The sequence below is a fragment of the Anomaloglossus baeobatrachus genome, chromosome 4 (assembly GCF_048569485.1).
Source record: "Anomaloglossus baeobatrachus isolate aAnoBae1 chromosome 4, aAnoBae1.hap1, whole genome shotgun sequence".
Taxonomy (NCBI): domain Eukaryota; kingdom Metazoa; phylum Chordata; class Amphibia; order Anura; family Aromobatidae; genus Anomaloglossus; species Anomaloglossus baeobatrachus.
In genome coordinates this window covers 91,000,735-91,019,648 of record NC_134356.1, presented here as the reverse complement: position 1 = coordinate 91,019,648, position 18,914 = coordinate 91,000,735, and the positions used below count along the sequence as shown (strand labels likewise).

The 18,914-nt window shown below is 45.2% G+C and overlaps 1 protein-coding gene across 1 annotated transcript in view; it reads left to right on the top strand.

Annotated features, from left to right (window-relative positions):
• The window catches only part of PCBD2 (pterin-4 alpha-carbinolamine dehydratase 2), a 213,380-nt gene that overhangs the window by 2,671 nt on the left and 191,795 nt on the right, over positions 1-18,914 (top strand). Inside the window, exon 2 of the mRNA XM_075342276.1 lies at positions 3,595-3,726. Within this exon, the coding sequence (XP_075198391.1) occupies positions 3,595-3,726 (132 nt within the window). The remainder of the gene's footprint in view (positions 1-3,594; positions 3,727-18,914) is intronic.

Sequence of the window (18,914 nt, the reverse complement as noted above, 5' to 3'; positions counted from 1 at the left end):
AAAAGGTTTTGCGTAAGTATTTGTAAGGCTATGTGCGCACGTTGGGACTGCTCCCCCTGTGCGTCTGCATGTGAGTTTTACATTTGGTGGATTCCTTGCCGGGCTATGTGTTTGGGTAAATGTGCCTATGATTCTTTACTTAGTACTGCTCTGTCTTTCACATTGAATCTGTTTGCTGTGAAGGCACTTACACTGGCCCTGCTGGGAATATACCCTTGTGTTTACCCTGCTAGATCCATGCAGCCTCACATGGGGATTTCTTGTTCGCTCTCATGTGTCTTTTTACCTCCTTACCTGTTATAATGTTTTATATCCCATGTAAAATTATATGCTTGACCCAATCAATTAAAGATTTTTCTATGTGCAATTTGCATTGTTGTTGGTGGTTTTTGGGCCATGGGATATAATGGTATATGAGGCAAATCCAAAGACTTCTCTTTTTTGTCGTTTTTATATGTGCGCACGTTGCGTACAGTTCACTGCAGATATTTCTGCAGCGATCTGAAGAGCACATGTGCGCTTTAAATCGCTGCAGAAATGTCCGTAGTGAAGCCGATTCCATGCGCTCTGCCTGCAGCCCCTCCCATACAGAGCAGGAGCTGCCGGCAAAGCGCACGGAATAAGTGAGATGTCACTTCTTTTTACGCAGCGCTTCGGCAGTAGCTGAAGCGCTGCGCTCTAAAACGCCACGTGCGCACGGCCCCTGCACAATCTCCATAGACTGTGCAGGGGACGCAGGACGCATGCAGTTACGCTGCGCTACAAAGCGCAGCGTAACTGCATGTATTTACGCAACGTGCGCACATAGCCTTAGACTAAAACCAAGAAAATGTCCACGCATGGAAATACAAATCTTTTCATCATAATCTTTCTCTTAGTAGTTGCCACTGCTGATTTTGGCTTCTAAAGCTTAATACAAAATACTGTTATGTAACGGTAAACAATGTGACAAGAGTTTTATATTCACTGCACAATAATATATGGAAATGTAGGAGGAGCTGTAAACTTTATTTTAAGTATTATGCCAACTATATAGATGGATGTCAAGAAATATGCAGCTTTTTTTTCTTCTTCTTCAAAACCCGGTTATAATAGTAATCCGAGTAATGAGAAAGAAATGTGTACAAATCTGAATATTTAGTGGAGATTTTGTGTCACAGTTAGGATGTGGCTCTGCTTGCAGGCGTCACTTGACTGCTCATATGTAGTTTGCATATTTGCCTTAATATGATAATTGCAACTGGCAAGCACACAGTTTAGGCTATGGTCACACTACGTCTTTTGAGCTTCGCTCTTAAAAACCTAAGAAAATGCACTAAAAAAATGCTTGACCTATTTGTTTTAAGAAACAATGTGCCGTTCATTTAGGCAGGCTTTTCAGCTTCTTTTCAAGGGAACCAATCACCAGGATTCTCGTATATAAGCTGAAGCCAGTGTTATACTGGCGCTATCAGGCTGATTCTCTACATACTTGTAGTGGTCAGCTTGGATGTTTAGGTTTTGAAATCCAAGAAAGTAAAGTTTATAAAATCGGCAGCTTCTTGAGTGACAGCAGCTGAGGATCAGATAATAGCTGTGGGGAGTTCATAGTTATCCGCTCCCTCTGTTAGAATTAGCATAATAATTATATAATCAATGTAACTTTTCACTTCCAGGCCCTGTGGTGAGGTCATACCCATGTGATCAGAAGGGGCGGGGCCTCAGCCAATAGGAAAATGTTGCTTTGTGGTATCAGCTTTGTTGGCTGAGGCCCCGCCCCTTCTGGTCACATGGGTATGACCTCACCACAGGTCCTGGAAGTGAAAAGTTACCTCAATTGTATAATACTTATGCTAATTCTCACAGGTGGAGGGGATAAGTATGAATTCCCACCAGATATTATCTGATCCTCAGCTGCTGTCACTCAAGAAGCTGCCGATTTTATAAACTTTACTTTCTGGGATTTCAAAACCTAAACATCCGAGCTGACCACTAAAGATATGTAGAGAAAGTATAGCACTGGCTGTAGGTTATATATGAAAATCTTGGGGATTGGTTCCCTTTAAACATTTTAAGGCTTTCAAGAAATCTAAGCATTTGAAAGAAGTTAATGAAAAATGGATCAAAACGCATCAAGAAACAACAACTTAAAAACACTCGGGCTGTGAAAATGCCATAATAAAAGAGCAATTTCTGAAACGTTTTCCACTTGAAAAACAGACATTATTGACCTCCGGAATAAAAAGCACAGTGTGAATGTACCCTTAGGATTCAACAAGCTGCAATACTTACTGAAAAAAATGTCGCATGGCACCAATCTCTAAGTTTAACCTCTCCGGCCCGCTGCGCACAGTGCAGTTTGTTGCCCTAAACTGCATACATTTCCTTCCCCATCAAACTCTATGAGAATTCAGAAAGGCTGTGCGCACGTTGCTTCTTTTTTGCCTGCAGTTTTGGGTGCAGAAAAAAGCAGCATGGCAATTCTTTTTTGCGTTTTTCCATTTGAATATGGTGAAAAGACGCATGGGCGAAAAACGAAGCCAAAAAAGCATGCATTTTTATGCTTTTTTTTTTTTTTTTTTTTTTTTTTTTCTGAGCGTGTGTTTTTTTTTCGTTTTTTTTTTTTTTAAGAAGCGGCAAAACTGCAGTGTGCGCACATAGCCTTATTGTCGTGGCCAGTTTTCATTTAGATCTTCCAGGAGCCTCATCTTTTCCATCAACATACATGACTTGTGTCGCGAGCTGTACTTTTTTTTTTTTTTTGTTGTACTCCTTTGGGGTACATAAGACAACTTTTTCTCACTTTTTATTAGATTTTGAGGATGTTAGGTGACTAGGGAATTAGATTTTTTTACTTCTCCATTGCATTTACTGTAGAGGTAAATTAACTTCATAGGATGGACGTTTATCAATGGGGTGGTAGGAAATACGGTATGTTTTTTCTTTTACATTGGGGGAAAAGAGGGCGATTCATATTTAAAATATATTTTCATAATCGATTGTCATTTTTGCTGTGCATATTCAATTTTACAGTATACGTAATCACATCCTTCAAGAGGACTAAAAGAATATGAATAAAAGTTAATAAGAGGTTTTCTAAATATTTTTTTTTAAAATATTTCATATTTTTAATTTCATATTTCAAAATTCTAATATTTAAATATTTCATATTCATGAAATAAAAAAATATATATATATAAATGTTTTATTTCATATTTTTAAAACCTTTTTTTTTATTTAACTTTCATCCTTATTCTTTTAGTCCCCTTGAGGGATTTGATGACTTGTACTATAAAATGGAGTATCACAATATAGCGGTGCACAGCAAAAAAGACCATCTCACGTGAAACCCAACCATGCGAATACAAAGATGGTGGTCACGAGATTTCTCACAAGTGACATTTATGGGTAAAGTTTTTAATTTATAAGGCGAGGTGACTCTGCAAAAGAGGGCGGTAACTCATGGATGGGAGTGTAGTGTAATTCCGTATTTTTTTTTATTTTATTTTTTAAAATTGTGACTTTTGGATATTTGCAAGAAAACCTGTATGTGTGAATACCCCCTCAATTTGTTAATCACTGTATTAATCACTCTTTTATATTTTTATGTGGCAGACGTCCGAGGCTCATTTACTGACTCCAGAGGAAAGAACACAAGCAGTCCAGGAACTCCAGTCTTTGGGATGGGCAGAAATCGTAGCCAGGGATGCTATTTACAAAGAGTTTGTCTTCAAGACGTTTAACCAGGTGATATTGTTAGTGTTGTTTCCACAACTGAAAGGTATCCCATATGCATGGTATAAGAGATAACATACTGATTACTACTGGTCTGTTTTAAGAATGGAGCTCTGGCTCCCAAGAAAGGGCGTTCCAGACCCCCATCTTTGATAAAGTGTAGATGTACCTGGACGAAGGGAGGTATAGGGAGGGACAGACAGACACATTCAGACCAAACTGCTGTCTTCTAGAAAGTGTTGTATCTCACCCCAAAGTTGTATTCACGTGTACACTGTTCAGTAGAGCTGTATAATGTCCTCCATTGCGTCTGATCATGTTACATAGACAGGAGAGCAGTAATCCATTATGTGTCTGTGTATGATAGATATCATCGATATCATACTAACTACTCTCATTAGTTCAATAACAACTGAAAATTAAAGAGAGAACAAACGGAGTGGAAAACTGGTTAAAATTCAGGATTCAGGTCATATAAGTGCCAAATAGCGTGATTTCTCATGTATTCTTATGGCTGCTTATTTTGAAACCTGAAAAATGCTTAAAGGGGTGGTTCACTACTCAGCATAGTGGCCACACATCGCTGTAAGCCACTTACAGGAGGCTTTTTTCAAATATCTTGATTAGTAAATTCTGCCTCTGAGCGGTGCTATTGCGGTCCGCTCATCCCCATCACGTGACCTCTGAGATCTGGTGATGTCACGCCTACTTCCAGTTGACCCGACATCACTAAGGCGGGCCCCAGTCACCCTGAGTCACTAGGCTGTGGGTAGAGTTTCACCACTCATCACAGCCCAGCGTGTCTCCTGCTTGAGGCGCTCTTCAACGAAGGAGAGAGTGCGCGAGATGCCTGGCTGTGATGAGCGGTGAAACTCCACCCACAGCCCAGCCACTCAGGGAGATTGGGGCCGCCTCGGTGATATCGGGTCAACTGGAAGTTGATGTGACATCACCAGATCTCAGAGGTCATGAAGCTCTGGATTTAGGTGATGGGGATGAGCAGACCATAATAGCGCCGCTATATTTGATATTGATTGGGGAGGTGCAGACGGATGACCGGACGGGACCACAGAACGTAAGTAAAAACGCAATGTGAATGGGGCCTTATAGTGATGTGTGGCCCCTATGCTGAGTAGTGAACCACCTCTTCATCATTATGGTTTTTGTACCATTTCTATTAGTCAATGGGATGAATAATATTGATATTATTAATTAGAATTATACATATGCAAATAAATGATTTGGATTTCAGTTTGTGTATTCTGAATAATAAAGAATAAAAAAGGGTAGAACTTGTTTGGTGCCTGCACATTGACCTGTATGTGTAAAGCAATGCCATGTGGCTTCTCCTCAGCCGCTGGTTCCACTTAAGGACACGGTATCGGTTACAATCAGCGATACATGACTCCATGATAGTGATCATACAGTAGGGTGTTCTTCATTTGTGATTCACATGTGATGCCAATTAAATGACTGCGTTCTGCTCATTTCTGACCGCTCATTGATAACACGCATGGAAAATTGTGTCGTTATTGAAATGCCTGCCAGACTCAGAAGCTCTGTATGCTCCATCAGCAGATGGGAATCATGGAGAAGATCAGGGCCTTGAGATCATGGACATTGGGAGGTATTTGTAGGAAAACACTTTCAGATGTATGCAGAGCTGTTCTGCTGGATAGAGGAGAATTGTAAATTGAGGAATGATTGTATTTTGGTGTAGGCGCTTCTCCTAGGAGAATGAATTTCATTAGGAGAATGGTATCTTGACATGAAATCATCCCTCTTTCTGCTGATGTTTGTTGAAAGTTTGGACTCTACGTATCACTTCATTTTATAGTTTTAACCCAGACAACATTGTCTGAAAGATGGGGACGTTAGACAAGGTGTGAAACCTTTAGAATCTGTATTGGAAAGCCTATTGTTCTTGGCAGTGTGTTCTAGAGAAATGTTGCAGCTCATGAGAAGTCTGTGACATGGGAGTGTGAGCTTTGGATTGTAAGGGTGTCAGTCTTGGGTCATTAGTGGGAATGCTAGGCATGGTTTGGGTGATAGAGATGAGGGAGAAGATGTAGGGCGGTGCAGAACTGTGGAGAGCTTTGTGGGCAAGAGTAATAAGTTTATACTGTACTCTGCAGCAGATGGGCAACCAGTGCAATGACTGGCACATGGTGGAGGCATCTGTGTAGCAGTTGGAGAGGAATATGATCCTGACTGCGGTATTCAGGTTGGATTTGAGAGGAGAGACTTTAGTAAGAGGGAGACGGAGTTTTTGCAGCGTCAACGGTACAAACGGGTTGAATTCTAGAGATGGCTTTTGAGGTGTAGGTGACATGAGCGATCAGATAAAGGGAGTGAAAGAGAGATTGGAATCAAATATAACCCCAAGACAGCTGGCGTGCTGCTGGGGAGTAATGGTAGTGTATATCTAAATATATATAGCTGTTTGTGCTGCAGAGCTGATCATCCTGCCTGAAAATAGGAAATTCAAACAGGCATTTTGTAGGCACAATCTACCAACTTGTATAGAAATTCACTTTATGGACAAAAGTATTAGGCCACCCACATATTACACTTACAGGAAATTTTATGAGATTGTAAATCCACATTTATTAATATGCAGTTACCCTTCCCCTCCACTCTCTGAAGGTAAAACAAGTTCTACTCTTTTGGGAAGGCTTTCTACAAGCATTTAGAGAGAGTCTTGGTAAATTTAACCTATTCATCCTGACGAGCATTTGTAAAGCCTGCTTTACACACTTCAATAGATCTTTCAATCCGTCGTCGGGGTCAAGTTGTAAGTGACGCACATCCGGCATCGTTCGTGACATGTTTGCGTGTGAAACCTACATGCGATCGATATTGAACGAAAATACGGTGATCGCATACACGTCGTTTATTCCTCATACATTGGACGTTTGGTAGTACGAAACTAGTCAATTGTAACGTGTGACATCCCTCATACGATTTCGGTGTCTGATGCTATGAGCGCAGGTGTGCGCTCTGCACCGCAGCTTAAAAAAGGTCCGCTTCAGAGCGCAGCTGAAAAGCTGCGCTCTGAAGCACCTCACAATGTCTGTCATGCACTAATCTCTGTCAGTCCGTCACTATCTCTGTCCCTCTCTCTCTGTCCATGTCAGTCTATCCCTCTTACCCCCTCTCTCATATACTCACCGATCCCCGATCTCCAGTGCAGCGCTGCACGGCATTCACACTGCTCCGGCGGCTTTTACTGTTTTGAAAAAGCCGGCCGCCCATTAAACAATCTCGTATTCCCTGCTTACCCCGCCCACCGGCGCCTATGATTGGTTACAGTGAGACACGCCCCCACGCTGAGTGACAGGTGTCACACTGCACCCAATCACAGCAGCCGGTGGGCGTGTCTATACTGTGTATTGAAATAAATAATTAAATAATTAAAAAAAACGGCGTGCGGTCCCCCCCAATTTTAAAACCAGCCAGATAAAGCCATACGGCTGAAGGCTGGTATTCTCAGGATGGGGAGCTCCACGTTATGGGGAGCCCCCAGCCTAACAATATCAGCCAACAGCCGCCCAGAATTGCCGCATACATTATATGCGACAGTTCTGGGACAGTACCCGGCTCTTCCCGATTTGCCCTGGTGCGTTGGCAAATCGGGGTAATAAGGAGTTATTGGCAGCCCATAGCTGCCAATAAGTCCTAGATTAATCATGTCAGGCGTCTATGAGACACCTTCCATGATTAATCTGTAAGTGACAGTAAAAAAACACACACACCCGAAAAAAATCCTTTATTAGAAATAAAAAACACAAACAAATTCCCTCATTACCAATTTATTAACCCCGACAAACCCTCCATGTCCGGCGTACTCCACAGTCCTCCAGCGTCGCGTCCAGCTCTGCTGCATGGAGGTGACAGGAGCAGCAGAAGACACCGCCGTTCCGGTCACCTCCACGCAGGTAATGAAGACAGCCGCGCGATCAGCTGCTGTCACTGAGGTTACCCGCTGTCACTGGATCCAGCGGTGGATGCAGCGGTGGCCGCGGGTAACCTCAGTGACAGCTCAGCTGATCGCGCTACTCACCTCAGTTGCTGACTGGAGCTGACCGGAGCGGAGGTGAGTAGCGCGATCAGCTGAGCTGTCACTGAGGTTACCCGCGGCCACCGCTGCATCCACCGCTGGATCCAGTGACAGCGGGTAACCTCAGTGACAGCAGCTGATCGCGCGGCTGTCTTCATTACCTGCGTGGAGGTGACCGGAGCGGCGGTGTCTTCTGCTGCTCCTGTCACCTCCATGCAGCAGAGCTGGACGCGACGCTGGAGGACTGTGGAGTACGCCGGACATGGAGGGTTTGTCGGGGTTAATAAATTGGTAATGAGGGAATTTGTTTGTGTTTTTTATTTCTAATAAAGGATTTTTTTCGGGTGTGTGTGTTTTTTTACTGTCACTTACAGATTAATCATGGAAGGTGTCTCATAGACGCCTGACATGATTAATCTAGGACTTATTGGCAGCTATGGGCTGCCAATAACTCCTTATTACCCCGATTTGCCAACGCACCAGGGCAAATCGGGAAGAGCCGGGTACTGTCCCAGAACTGTCGCATATAATGTATGCGGCAATTCTGGGCGGCTGTTGGCTGATATTGTTAGGATGGGGGGCTCCCCATAACGTGGAGCTCCCCATCCTGAGAATACCAGCCTTCAGCCGTATGGCTTTATCTGGCTGGTTTTAAAATTGGGGGGGGACCGCACGCCGTTTTTTTTAATTATTTAATTATTTATTTCAATACACAGTATAGACACGCCCACCGGCTGCTGTGATTGGGTGCAGTGTGACACCTGTCACTCAGCGTGGGGGGCGTGTCTCACTGTAACCAATCACAGGCGCCGGTGGGCGGGGTAAGCAGGGAATACGAGATTGTTTAATGGGCGGCCGGCTTTTTCAAAACAGTAAAAGCCGCCGGAGCAGTGTGAATGCCGTGCAGCGCCGGGGATCGGTGAGTATGAGAGAGGGCTGCTCACTTCAGTTACTCAGGAGTTTAGCGGTCACCAGTGAGTCCTTCACTGGTGACCGCTAATCAGGGCGCGACACAGACAGAGCCGCAGCATGACCATGAAGTCGGGTGAAGTTCACCCGAGTTCATTCTGACAGTGCGGCTCTTTCTGTGTCTGCTGTCATCTGCCATTCAGCTCTGCTACATGGCTGTCTGTGTCTGCTGTTAGCGGCCATGTAGCAGAGCTGAATGGCAGATGACATAGTAAAAACGCATCCCTACACATTACACACGCTTGTCAAGTCAATAAATAAAAAAAAAAAAGGGTGCCCGATGCATACGTCACAGAACACATGATCTAAAGGATCGCACACAAAATTGATCAATTTAACATAGACTACTAACGCACGTGTGACAGCAAATGAACGACCAACGTGCAATCTCATTAGATCGCATATGCGACCTGGGCGTGTCACATCGCATACGAGATCGCATCCCTAATTGTAAGGTGTAAAGCTGGCTTAAGGTCAGACACTGATGTTGGATGAGAAGACCAGCAATCTCCATTGTAGTTCCCCTAAGGCTACATTCGCACGCTGTTTTTTGTTGCGTTTTTTGGTGCAGTTTTGTTGTCAGAATGTTTTGACATTTGACTTCCCAGCAAAGTCTGAGAAGTCAGATTTGCTGTGCACATGTTAGTTTGTCAGCTCTATTTTATTTTTACACAAAAGTTTGTGACAAAAAGAAGCATGTTCATTCTTTCTTGTGTTTTTGTCTCTCCCCCACTCATTAGCCTCATACATATTCACTCCTCCCCCCATCTGTGATTGGTTTCAGTCAGGCGTACCCCCATGCTGAGTGACACCTGTCTGACTGCAACCTATCACAGCCGCCGGTGGGCGTGTCTACATCGTACAGTACAGTACACTTCAGTTGCGGCCTGAACCTCACAGCAGTGAACCCGTGACGTCACTGCTGCGACACGTCATACTGAGGGAACCGTAGCTGTGACATCAGGGGTTCACCCCAGTTTATTCTGATTGCTGCGGCTCTGTCTGCACTCATAGCTGGCAGTCATGCTGTATGGCCGCTCGCTGTGATAGGACAGGGATATAGCAGAGCTGAATCATGTGGGACCTCGTGTGAATTACTTTGGACCTGGGCGGGTATTCGGGGATTTTAATATAGTTGTGAAAGAGGGTGGTTTTTTTTTTGTCAAATAAAGGATTTTTTCGGGTGTATGTGTTTATTTACTTTCACTTACAGGTTAATCATTGGGGTTGTCTCATAGACGCCTGACATCACTAACCTAGGGCTTAGTGGCAGCTATGGGCTGCCATTAACCCCTTATTACCCCAATTGCCACCACACCAGGGCAATCTGGAAGAGCTGGGTCCAGCTCCAGTGGCAGATACTGCCCACAGATGCCAGCCTCTCTCTTTTGGGGGGGGCAGTGTTTTGCCGGCTTTCAGCACAAGGAACTTGGTTCGATCAGGAGAGACTTCTCTCCTTCAATGGCAATACCTAATTGTAGGGCTGCCAGTCAGAGTTCAATCAGACAACTCCACTGCAATAATATATGTCAACCGTCAGAGGGGAACAAGAAGTCGTTCCACCAGGTTGGAGATGTGAAGAATTCTAAGGTGGGCAGAAGACTGAGTTCCTCTGATCTCAGTATTTACATTACGGCATAGACAATTGGGAGGCAGACTTTTTCAGTTGCCAGAAGATAGACCTGGGGGAATGAACCCGTCACCAAGTAGTGTTCAGGCAGATTTGCCTTTGCTGGGGCACTTCGGACGTAGGTCTCATGGCATCCAGGTTAAACCACAAAGTAGCAGTGTACGTCATGAAAGCTCAGGATCCCCAGGTGGTTGGAGTTGACACTCTGGCAGTTCCCTAATTTCAGTTCTCTCTAAAATATGTCTTCCCTCCTATTCCTCTTCTTCCCAGACTTCTCAAGAAGATCAGGGTAGAAGAGGTTCCATTGAAGGGTGTTAGAAATGGCTGCACTGTCTTGTGGTGCTTCTTATCTCTTTCTTCATCAGGACAAGGTGGTGCTAAGGCGGGTTCTGACTTTTCTTCCTAGGTTGTTTTTTATTGTCCACCCTAATGAGGACATTATATTACCTTCTTTTTGTTCTTCTCCAGTTCATCCATTGGAAAATAGATTACACAGCTTGGCTGTGGTTAGGACTGAATGATATTATTTGTCTGCCACCGCTTCCTTTAGATTGTGCGATTCCTTATTTGTTATACCCGATAGACCTCGTAAGGGTCAGGTCTATTATTGATAGATTAAGGCAACAGTCATTCAGGCAAATTGCAGGACAGGGGTCCTCTTTTCAATTTCATGGCACACTCCTCTAGGGCGATTGGAGCTTCCTGGGCGTTTCATCATCAGGCTTCGGTCCTGCAGCTCTGTACGGCATCTGTACATACTCTTTCTAAAATCTACAGGATCCATATCTTCCCTTTTTGGCTGATGCAAGCTTGGTCAGGAAGATTTTGCAGTTTGAAGGTTGATTAACTGCTTTTTCTATTACACTAGTAAGTTCTGTGATGTTAACAGAATTGTTACTTTTTTGTGTCTTCTCCCGTCCCAGGTAGATCTTAGGTAATCACAGTGGCGTAGCTACTGCTTTTGCCACCCGGGGCGGTCGTCAAATTTGCCGCCCCCCCCCTCCGTTGGCCGTCGATAATCCAGAAACTTTCAAAAATCCGGAAAACCATCAAAATATTTATTTTTCATGGAACTACAATCAAAGATCTAATTGTAGACTGCTGCTATTAGTCCTAGACTTTCACTTTTTTACACACATGTAGGCCTATTACACACACACACACACACACACACACACACACACACACAGCTCTGCTGCATACATACATACATACAGACACACACAGCTCTGCTGCATACATACAGACACACAGCTCTGCTGCATACATACAGACAGCTCTGCTGCATACAGACAGACACACAGCTCTGCTGCATACAGACAGACACACAGCTCTGCTGCATACAGACAGACACACAGCTCTGCTGCATACAGACAGACACACAGCTCTGCTGCATACAGACAGACACACAGCTCTGCTGCATACAGACAGACACACAGCTCTGCTGCATACAGACAGACACACAGCTCTGCTGCATACAGACAGACACACAGCTCTGCTGCATACAGACAGACACACAGCTCTGCTGCATACAGACAGACACACAGCTCTGCTGCATACAGACAGACACACAGCTCTGCTGCATACAGACAGGCACACAGCTCTGCTGCATACAGACAGACACACAGCTCTGCTGCATACAGACAGACACACAGCTCTGCTGCATACAGACAGACACACAGCTCTGCTGCATACAGACAGACACACAGCTCTGCTGCATACAGACAGACACACAGCTCTGCTGCATACAGACAGACACACAGCTCTGCTGCATACAGACAGACACACAGCTCTGCTGCATACAGACAGACACACAGCTCTGCTGCATACAGACACACAGCTCTGCTGCATACAGACAGACACACAGCTCTGCTGCATACAGACAGACACACAGCTCTGCTGCATACAGACAGACACACAGCTCTGCTGCATACAGACAGACACACAGCTCTGCTGCATACAGACAGACACACAGCTCTGCTGCATACAGACAGACACACAGCTCTGCTGCATACAGACAGACACACAGCTCTGCTGCATACAGACAGACACACAGCTCTGCTGCATACAGACAGACACACAGCTCTGCTGCATACAGACAGACACACAGCTCTGCTGCATACAGACAGACACACATAACTCAGCTGCATATACAGACAGACACACATAGCCCTGCTGCATACATACAGACAGACACACATAACTCTGCAGCATACATACAGACAGACACACATAACTCTGCAGCATACATACAGACAGACACACATAACTCTGCAGCATACATACAGACAGACACACATAACTCTGCAGCATACATACAGACAGACACACAACTCTGCAGCATACATACAGACAGACACACAACTCTGCAGCATACATACAGACAGACACACAACTCTGCAGCATACATACAGACAGACACACAACTCTGCAGCATACATACAGACAGACACACAACTCTGCAGCATACATACAGACAGACACACAACTCTGCAGCATACATACAGACAGACACACAACTCTGCAGCATACATACAGACAGACACACAACTCTGCAGCATACATACAGACAGACACACAACTCTGCAGCATACATACAGACAGACACACAACTCTGCAGCATACATACAGACAGACACACAACTCTGCAGCATACATACAGACAGACACACAACTCTGCAGCATACAGACAGACACACAACTCTGCAGCATACAGACAGACACACAACTCTGCAGCATACAGACAGACACACAACTCTGCAGCATACAGACAGACACACAACTCTGCTGCATACATACAGACACACAACTCTGCTGCATACATACAGACACACAACTCTGCTGCATACATACAGACACACAACTCTGCTGCATACAGACAGACACACAACTCTGCTGCATACAGACAGACACACAACTCTGCTGCATACAGACAGACACACAACTCTGCTGCATACAGACAGACACACAACTCTGCTGCATACAGACAGACAGACACACAACTCTGCAGCATACAGACAGACAGACACACAACTCTGCTGCATACAGACAGACAGACACACAACTCTGCAGCATACAGACAGACAGACACACAACTCTGCAGCATACAGACAGACAGACACACAACTCTGCAGCATACAGACAGACAGACACACAGCTCTGCTGCATACAGACAGACACACAACTCTGCAGCATACAGACAGACACACAACTCTGCAGCATACAGACAGACAGACTCACAACTCTGCAGCATACATACAGGCAGACTCACAACTCTGCAGCATACATACAGACAGACACACAACTCTGCAGCATACATACAGACAGACACAGCTCTACTGCATACATACAGACAGACACAACTGCTGCACATATAGACACACACGTGGCTTTTGGGGGCCCACACAAGCGGCTGCTGCAGAGCTGAGGCTGCACCGAGCACAGGGCAGATGTAGCAGAGCTGAGGCTGCACCGAGCACAGGGCAGATGTAGCAGAGCTGAGGCTGCACCGAGAACAGGGCAGATGTAGCAGAGCTGAGGCTGCGCCGAGCACAGGGCAGATGTGGTAGAGCTGAGCCTGCACCGACACACTACGGCTCCTGGGGGGGAAGCCCATGCAGCTCACTGGGGCCCATAAACCGGGTGGCTGGGAGGGAGTATACAGGTCGAGGGGGGGATGGGGGATAGCACTTACCACTCTGTCACGGAGGAGAGGGGGCCCATACAGTGCCGGAGGCCAGCGCTGTGCTGGGGGTCGCTGGCTGGCACTCCATCTGTGGGATTGAGCAGGACACCGGGCGGTTGCTCCGCCCACAGATGAAGCTCAATCCAGCAGGATGCTGTGGTCTGCACGCCTTAAAGGGACGGCAGCCACAGTTTCCTGCCGAGGACTCCGGTCCCTGGAACTCGGCCCGGGGGCAGCAGAACTGAAGGCGAGTGGCCAAAATGCCGCCCCCCTGACACGTGCCGCCCAGGGCGGACCACCACCCCCTCCGCCCCCCCTTTGTTATGCCACTGGGTAATCACTGTAAAATGTTTCTCGGAGTCTTTATTGGGGGATGTAGGTCCCACCCATTTTTGCCAGTGACCTATGTTTGAGTTATTCCTCTGTAATATATTTTTTTTTATTCTTTTTTTGCTTCTTCTACTGCTTTCTCATTAACTGAAGCGGCTAGCTCTGGCAGGTGAGGTATAGCTTGCTGGGGAGGAGCTAACTTATCTAACTTTAAGTTCTATGTAATATCTGTGTCAGCCTCCAGGTGTCGGCAGACTATCCCAGGGTTCTGTGTGCTGAAATGGAGACTACAAGAAACAAATTCTTCTTGTTTGTGTTGTAGACACAATAGGGACTATATATACCAGCAAGGGGCCCAGGATGGAACATATACACCCGGCTAATACTTCAGGATTGGCCCAGGATGGGTGACATATATACCAGGATTGGCCAAAATTAGGAAAAAGATACCAAGATGGGGACATGTTTAGTTTACCAGGATGGAGGACATATTTACCAGGATGGGGCCTAGGATGGGTGACATATACTACCAGGATTGTGGATATATTTACTAGAATGGGGGACATATTTACTAGGAAGCGGCCCAGGGTGGGGGACATAACACACTACATAATGAACGGAGAGGGGGCAATTTGTATATATCTGTAGGATTTTGAACGCTACAAGGGACCATGCATATGCAAAGGGGGGGCGGGGGTTGAGTGGGGCCCAAGTCCACTTTACACCACTGCTTGCAAGGTCAAGACAAAAGGATCGGCTTTGCACTTTACCTGTTTATGGATAGCCGATCCTTCTGTTTCCACTTCCTGTGACCTGTGAATTTCTTTTAAAGAGCAGTGTGGAGGTGTGTGCTGACACTCTAAATCCAAGATGGCACCCACAGCCTGTGCTGGTACCACCACCTCTACTATGTTGTGCATAGTGGTTGCGTTTTACATCGACACAGCCAGCGCTTAGCAGAGAGGCAGAGCCAACAAAAGGGAGCTGGTGCTATCTTGCAATCTGAGATGATACAGCCAGTGCTTAGTAGAGGGGGAAGTGGCAACACAAGAAGCAGGTGTCACATTTGAAATCAAGGTTATGCAGTCAACAGGCACTTAACAAAGGGGGTGTCATAAGCACAGGGAGTAGGTTTCATCTCTAAGCCTTCAAATCAACGTGGAGTCCGCCAGTACTTAGCCTAGGGTCCGGCAAAAGCAAAGGGAGCAGGTTCCATCTTTGATTTGGTGCAGATGAAGCCAATACTTAACCTAGGAAGCAGTCTGTCTTGGACTCTGAGGTCTGGGACAGCGCCCTTAGGCCTATGAAGCAGGGACAGCTCTCGTACAGCCCCGCAACCCAGGAACAGTTCTTGTACAGCCCCCCCAACGCCCAAAGATGGCTCTCGAACGGCCCAGCCCATAGGGACGGCTCTCGAACGGCCCAGCCCATAGGGACAGCTCTCGAACGGCCCAGCCCGTAGGGACGGCTCTCGAACGGCCCAGGCCATAGGGACGGCTCTCGAACGGCCCAGGCCATAGGGACGGCTCTCGAACGGCCCAGGCCATAGGGACGGCTCTCGAACGGCCCAGGCCATAGGGACGGCTCTCGAACGGCCCAGGCCATAGGGACGGCTCTCGAACGGCCCAGGCCATAGGGACGGCTCTCGAACGGCCCAGGCCATAGGGACGGCTCTCGAACGGCCCAGCCCATAGGGACGGCTCTCGAACGGCCCAGCCCATAGGGACGGCTCTCGAACGGCCCAGCCCATAGGGACGGCTCTCGAACGGCCCAGCCCATAGGGACGGCTCTCGAACGGCCCAGCCCATAGGGACGGCTCTCGAACGGCCCAGTTTGTGCATTGCAGCCCATGATCGTACCATGTTGCATGAAGATCTGCATAAGCCTTTACAATTACCAGTGACCCATTTAAGGTAACCATAATACTGATGTGTCCCTTGGTGAAAATGAGTTTGACACCCAGCCAGTTGTAGTTGGCTCTAAAATATTACTCTTTGCAATTTTGTACAAACCTGGATGGCTAAAGCTAATGGAAGTTTGATTTTTTTAGTTTTTTTTTTTTACCAGTGGATTGTAATGAAATGCATAAGGATTAAGAAAAATACAAATATATTTTCATTTTACTGTTTCTTGGAGGTGGTCATGTGTCACATATTTCTGGCTTCTCAGATCATATTTTTAGAGGACCAGTTTACTATGCCCCGGTATTAATAGCTACTTTTATTATGATCATTATTATATAATATAAAATATTCTTATTATATGTAAGATGCAGAAGATGTGTTAAAATATATACTTTCCAAAGCAGTGGTAAATCTATAAAATGAACCGACTACTGGTCTGTGTGCCAAAGAAAAGAAACCCATTCTGAATCACTACATTATTAAACCTCTTTTTCAAGGCGTCACTTTTTTGGGCTTATTATAGCAATGCAAAGCGTTTTTACATGGTGGCCTTGTAGTAAGTTAATAAATATACAGGTTACTGCTGAAGGGGAAGTTTACAGTGTACAGTCATGTATATCTGTGCTTTATGAATGAATAATTATGCATATTGCTGTTACAGTAATATAGTCCTGTGTCACTGGACGCACTCTCTCCGATTACTGGTTTATGTTGTATGGCGGATTAGACTTTTATTACCGTGTGTTTTGTTCAAAAATTAAAATGCCACAGGAAAACTCTTCAAATACTGGATAGTCCTCTAGAAATTAGAGAATGATTGTTTGCAACTCCTTTGATATATTTTCTCACTTTAATTAAAGTACTTACCTAGTAGTAAAAAGGACAGAGTTTAACACGTAAGTCCCAGCCAAGTTGGATCATTCAATGATTAGGGATTGCCATCTCTCCCGGAACATATGAATATCCCGGGAAAAGGGGAGACCTCCTTAACTTTGGGAAGATTCAGCAAATATCCAGGAAAGCGGGCTACTGGAGAATGTGCTTTTCTTTAGTACAATAAGGTTTATTGGGCTGCTCAATGATACTAACATTCAAGGTCATGGAAGAAACATGGGGATGACGCATGGCCAGAAAATTGGGGAAGACCATTTGGTTATGCTAACATTTGGCTCCACCATGGTCTCTAGCTCCAGCTCTACCATAATTTGAACAGCTGGGTCACATTTCACATATATTTTTTCTTAAGCTCATGCAAAATGAAAATTAAGCAAAATTCCAAATAAACTTAATTAAAAATCACAAATGTTCTTCAGCTCCTAGACAGGCCAGTGTGTACTCTTAATAACTAATTACAAAGTCTTCGGAGTCTTATCCTACAGTCACGCCCGTGACTAGCAGGGTTTACCTTGTGCCTGGTAAACCCCCAGAAGTTGTGGGGGGAGCACAGGAGTCACGATACAACAGAGGTCCCTGCCGCTAGGGAAAGGGGTGAAGGGACACCTCCTGAACTTACCAAAAGCTGACTCCTGGGCTCCCTAGCATCCCTATGCATGTTCTTGCAACCTGTCATCGAGCCAGATACTTTAAACCCTCAGCTAGCCCTACACTTACCCTGGCTTGTGAACAGGCCGACGAGATCCCTAGACTCGCCACTACAATACAGAAACACAAGGGTAAGACTACAAACAGGGGAAATAGACATGCAAAGGAAAAACACCCCAATGCGGCTTCAGTGCAGCAAACGCCACAGCTGCACACAACATGACAAACGTCTTCCAGAGCAGGCTCCTTCCTAAGTGGACCACATAGAAATGAGAATACAGTTTCCATCACAGGCATCATGTGATCAGATCACATGACTAAAATAGGAAAGGGGAGTGATACCAAAGAGCCGCACCTAAGATTGGAAGCTGCAGCCAGGCAGGAAATGGTGCTTTTACCCTTACAGCACCACAAGCAAGGAGATGTTATCTAATAACAGTAGTGAACCTGTCAGTGGCAAGTTGGTGTGATCTTCTGACACCAGATTCACCCGGGGTCTCCCGCGAGCAAGATACTCATGAGTCATGACACCTACAATCTGTAGTCTGCAAGTATAATCCATTTAATCTACGTTTGGTATATTTACCAAAATGTAGATAAGATGACAATGTTAAAGAATCAGACTACGCAGAGTTTATTTGTAGTCTGTTAACATGGAAACGCCTAGCAACAGCAATAAATAAGACATTTGATAGACATTTTATTGTTTTATTTTTCAGTTTGTAAGCTCTGTACATATAAAAGAAAAATGGAGTGTGATGGTGAACTTTCACATTTAGGAGACATTTTCTAAGTTCAAGCAGATCAAGAGAAAGTCGAAGGACAGATCATCATCAAAAGTGAACCATTGTTTAAAGACGTGAAGTAATTTGAGTTGTTGAGTTAGTCTGAACTGTTCTCAGAGTTAACAATGAGAAGCATATAAAATATTAATATTTTTGGGGAATGGTTACCTTTTGTCACCCCCCTCTTTCTAATTTTATTTCATTTTTATTCTGAATATCTACCTTATTGAACTAATATCTGTGTGTGTATATATGTATGTATGTGTGTGTATATATGAATATGTATGTATATGTA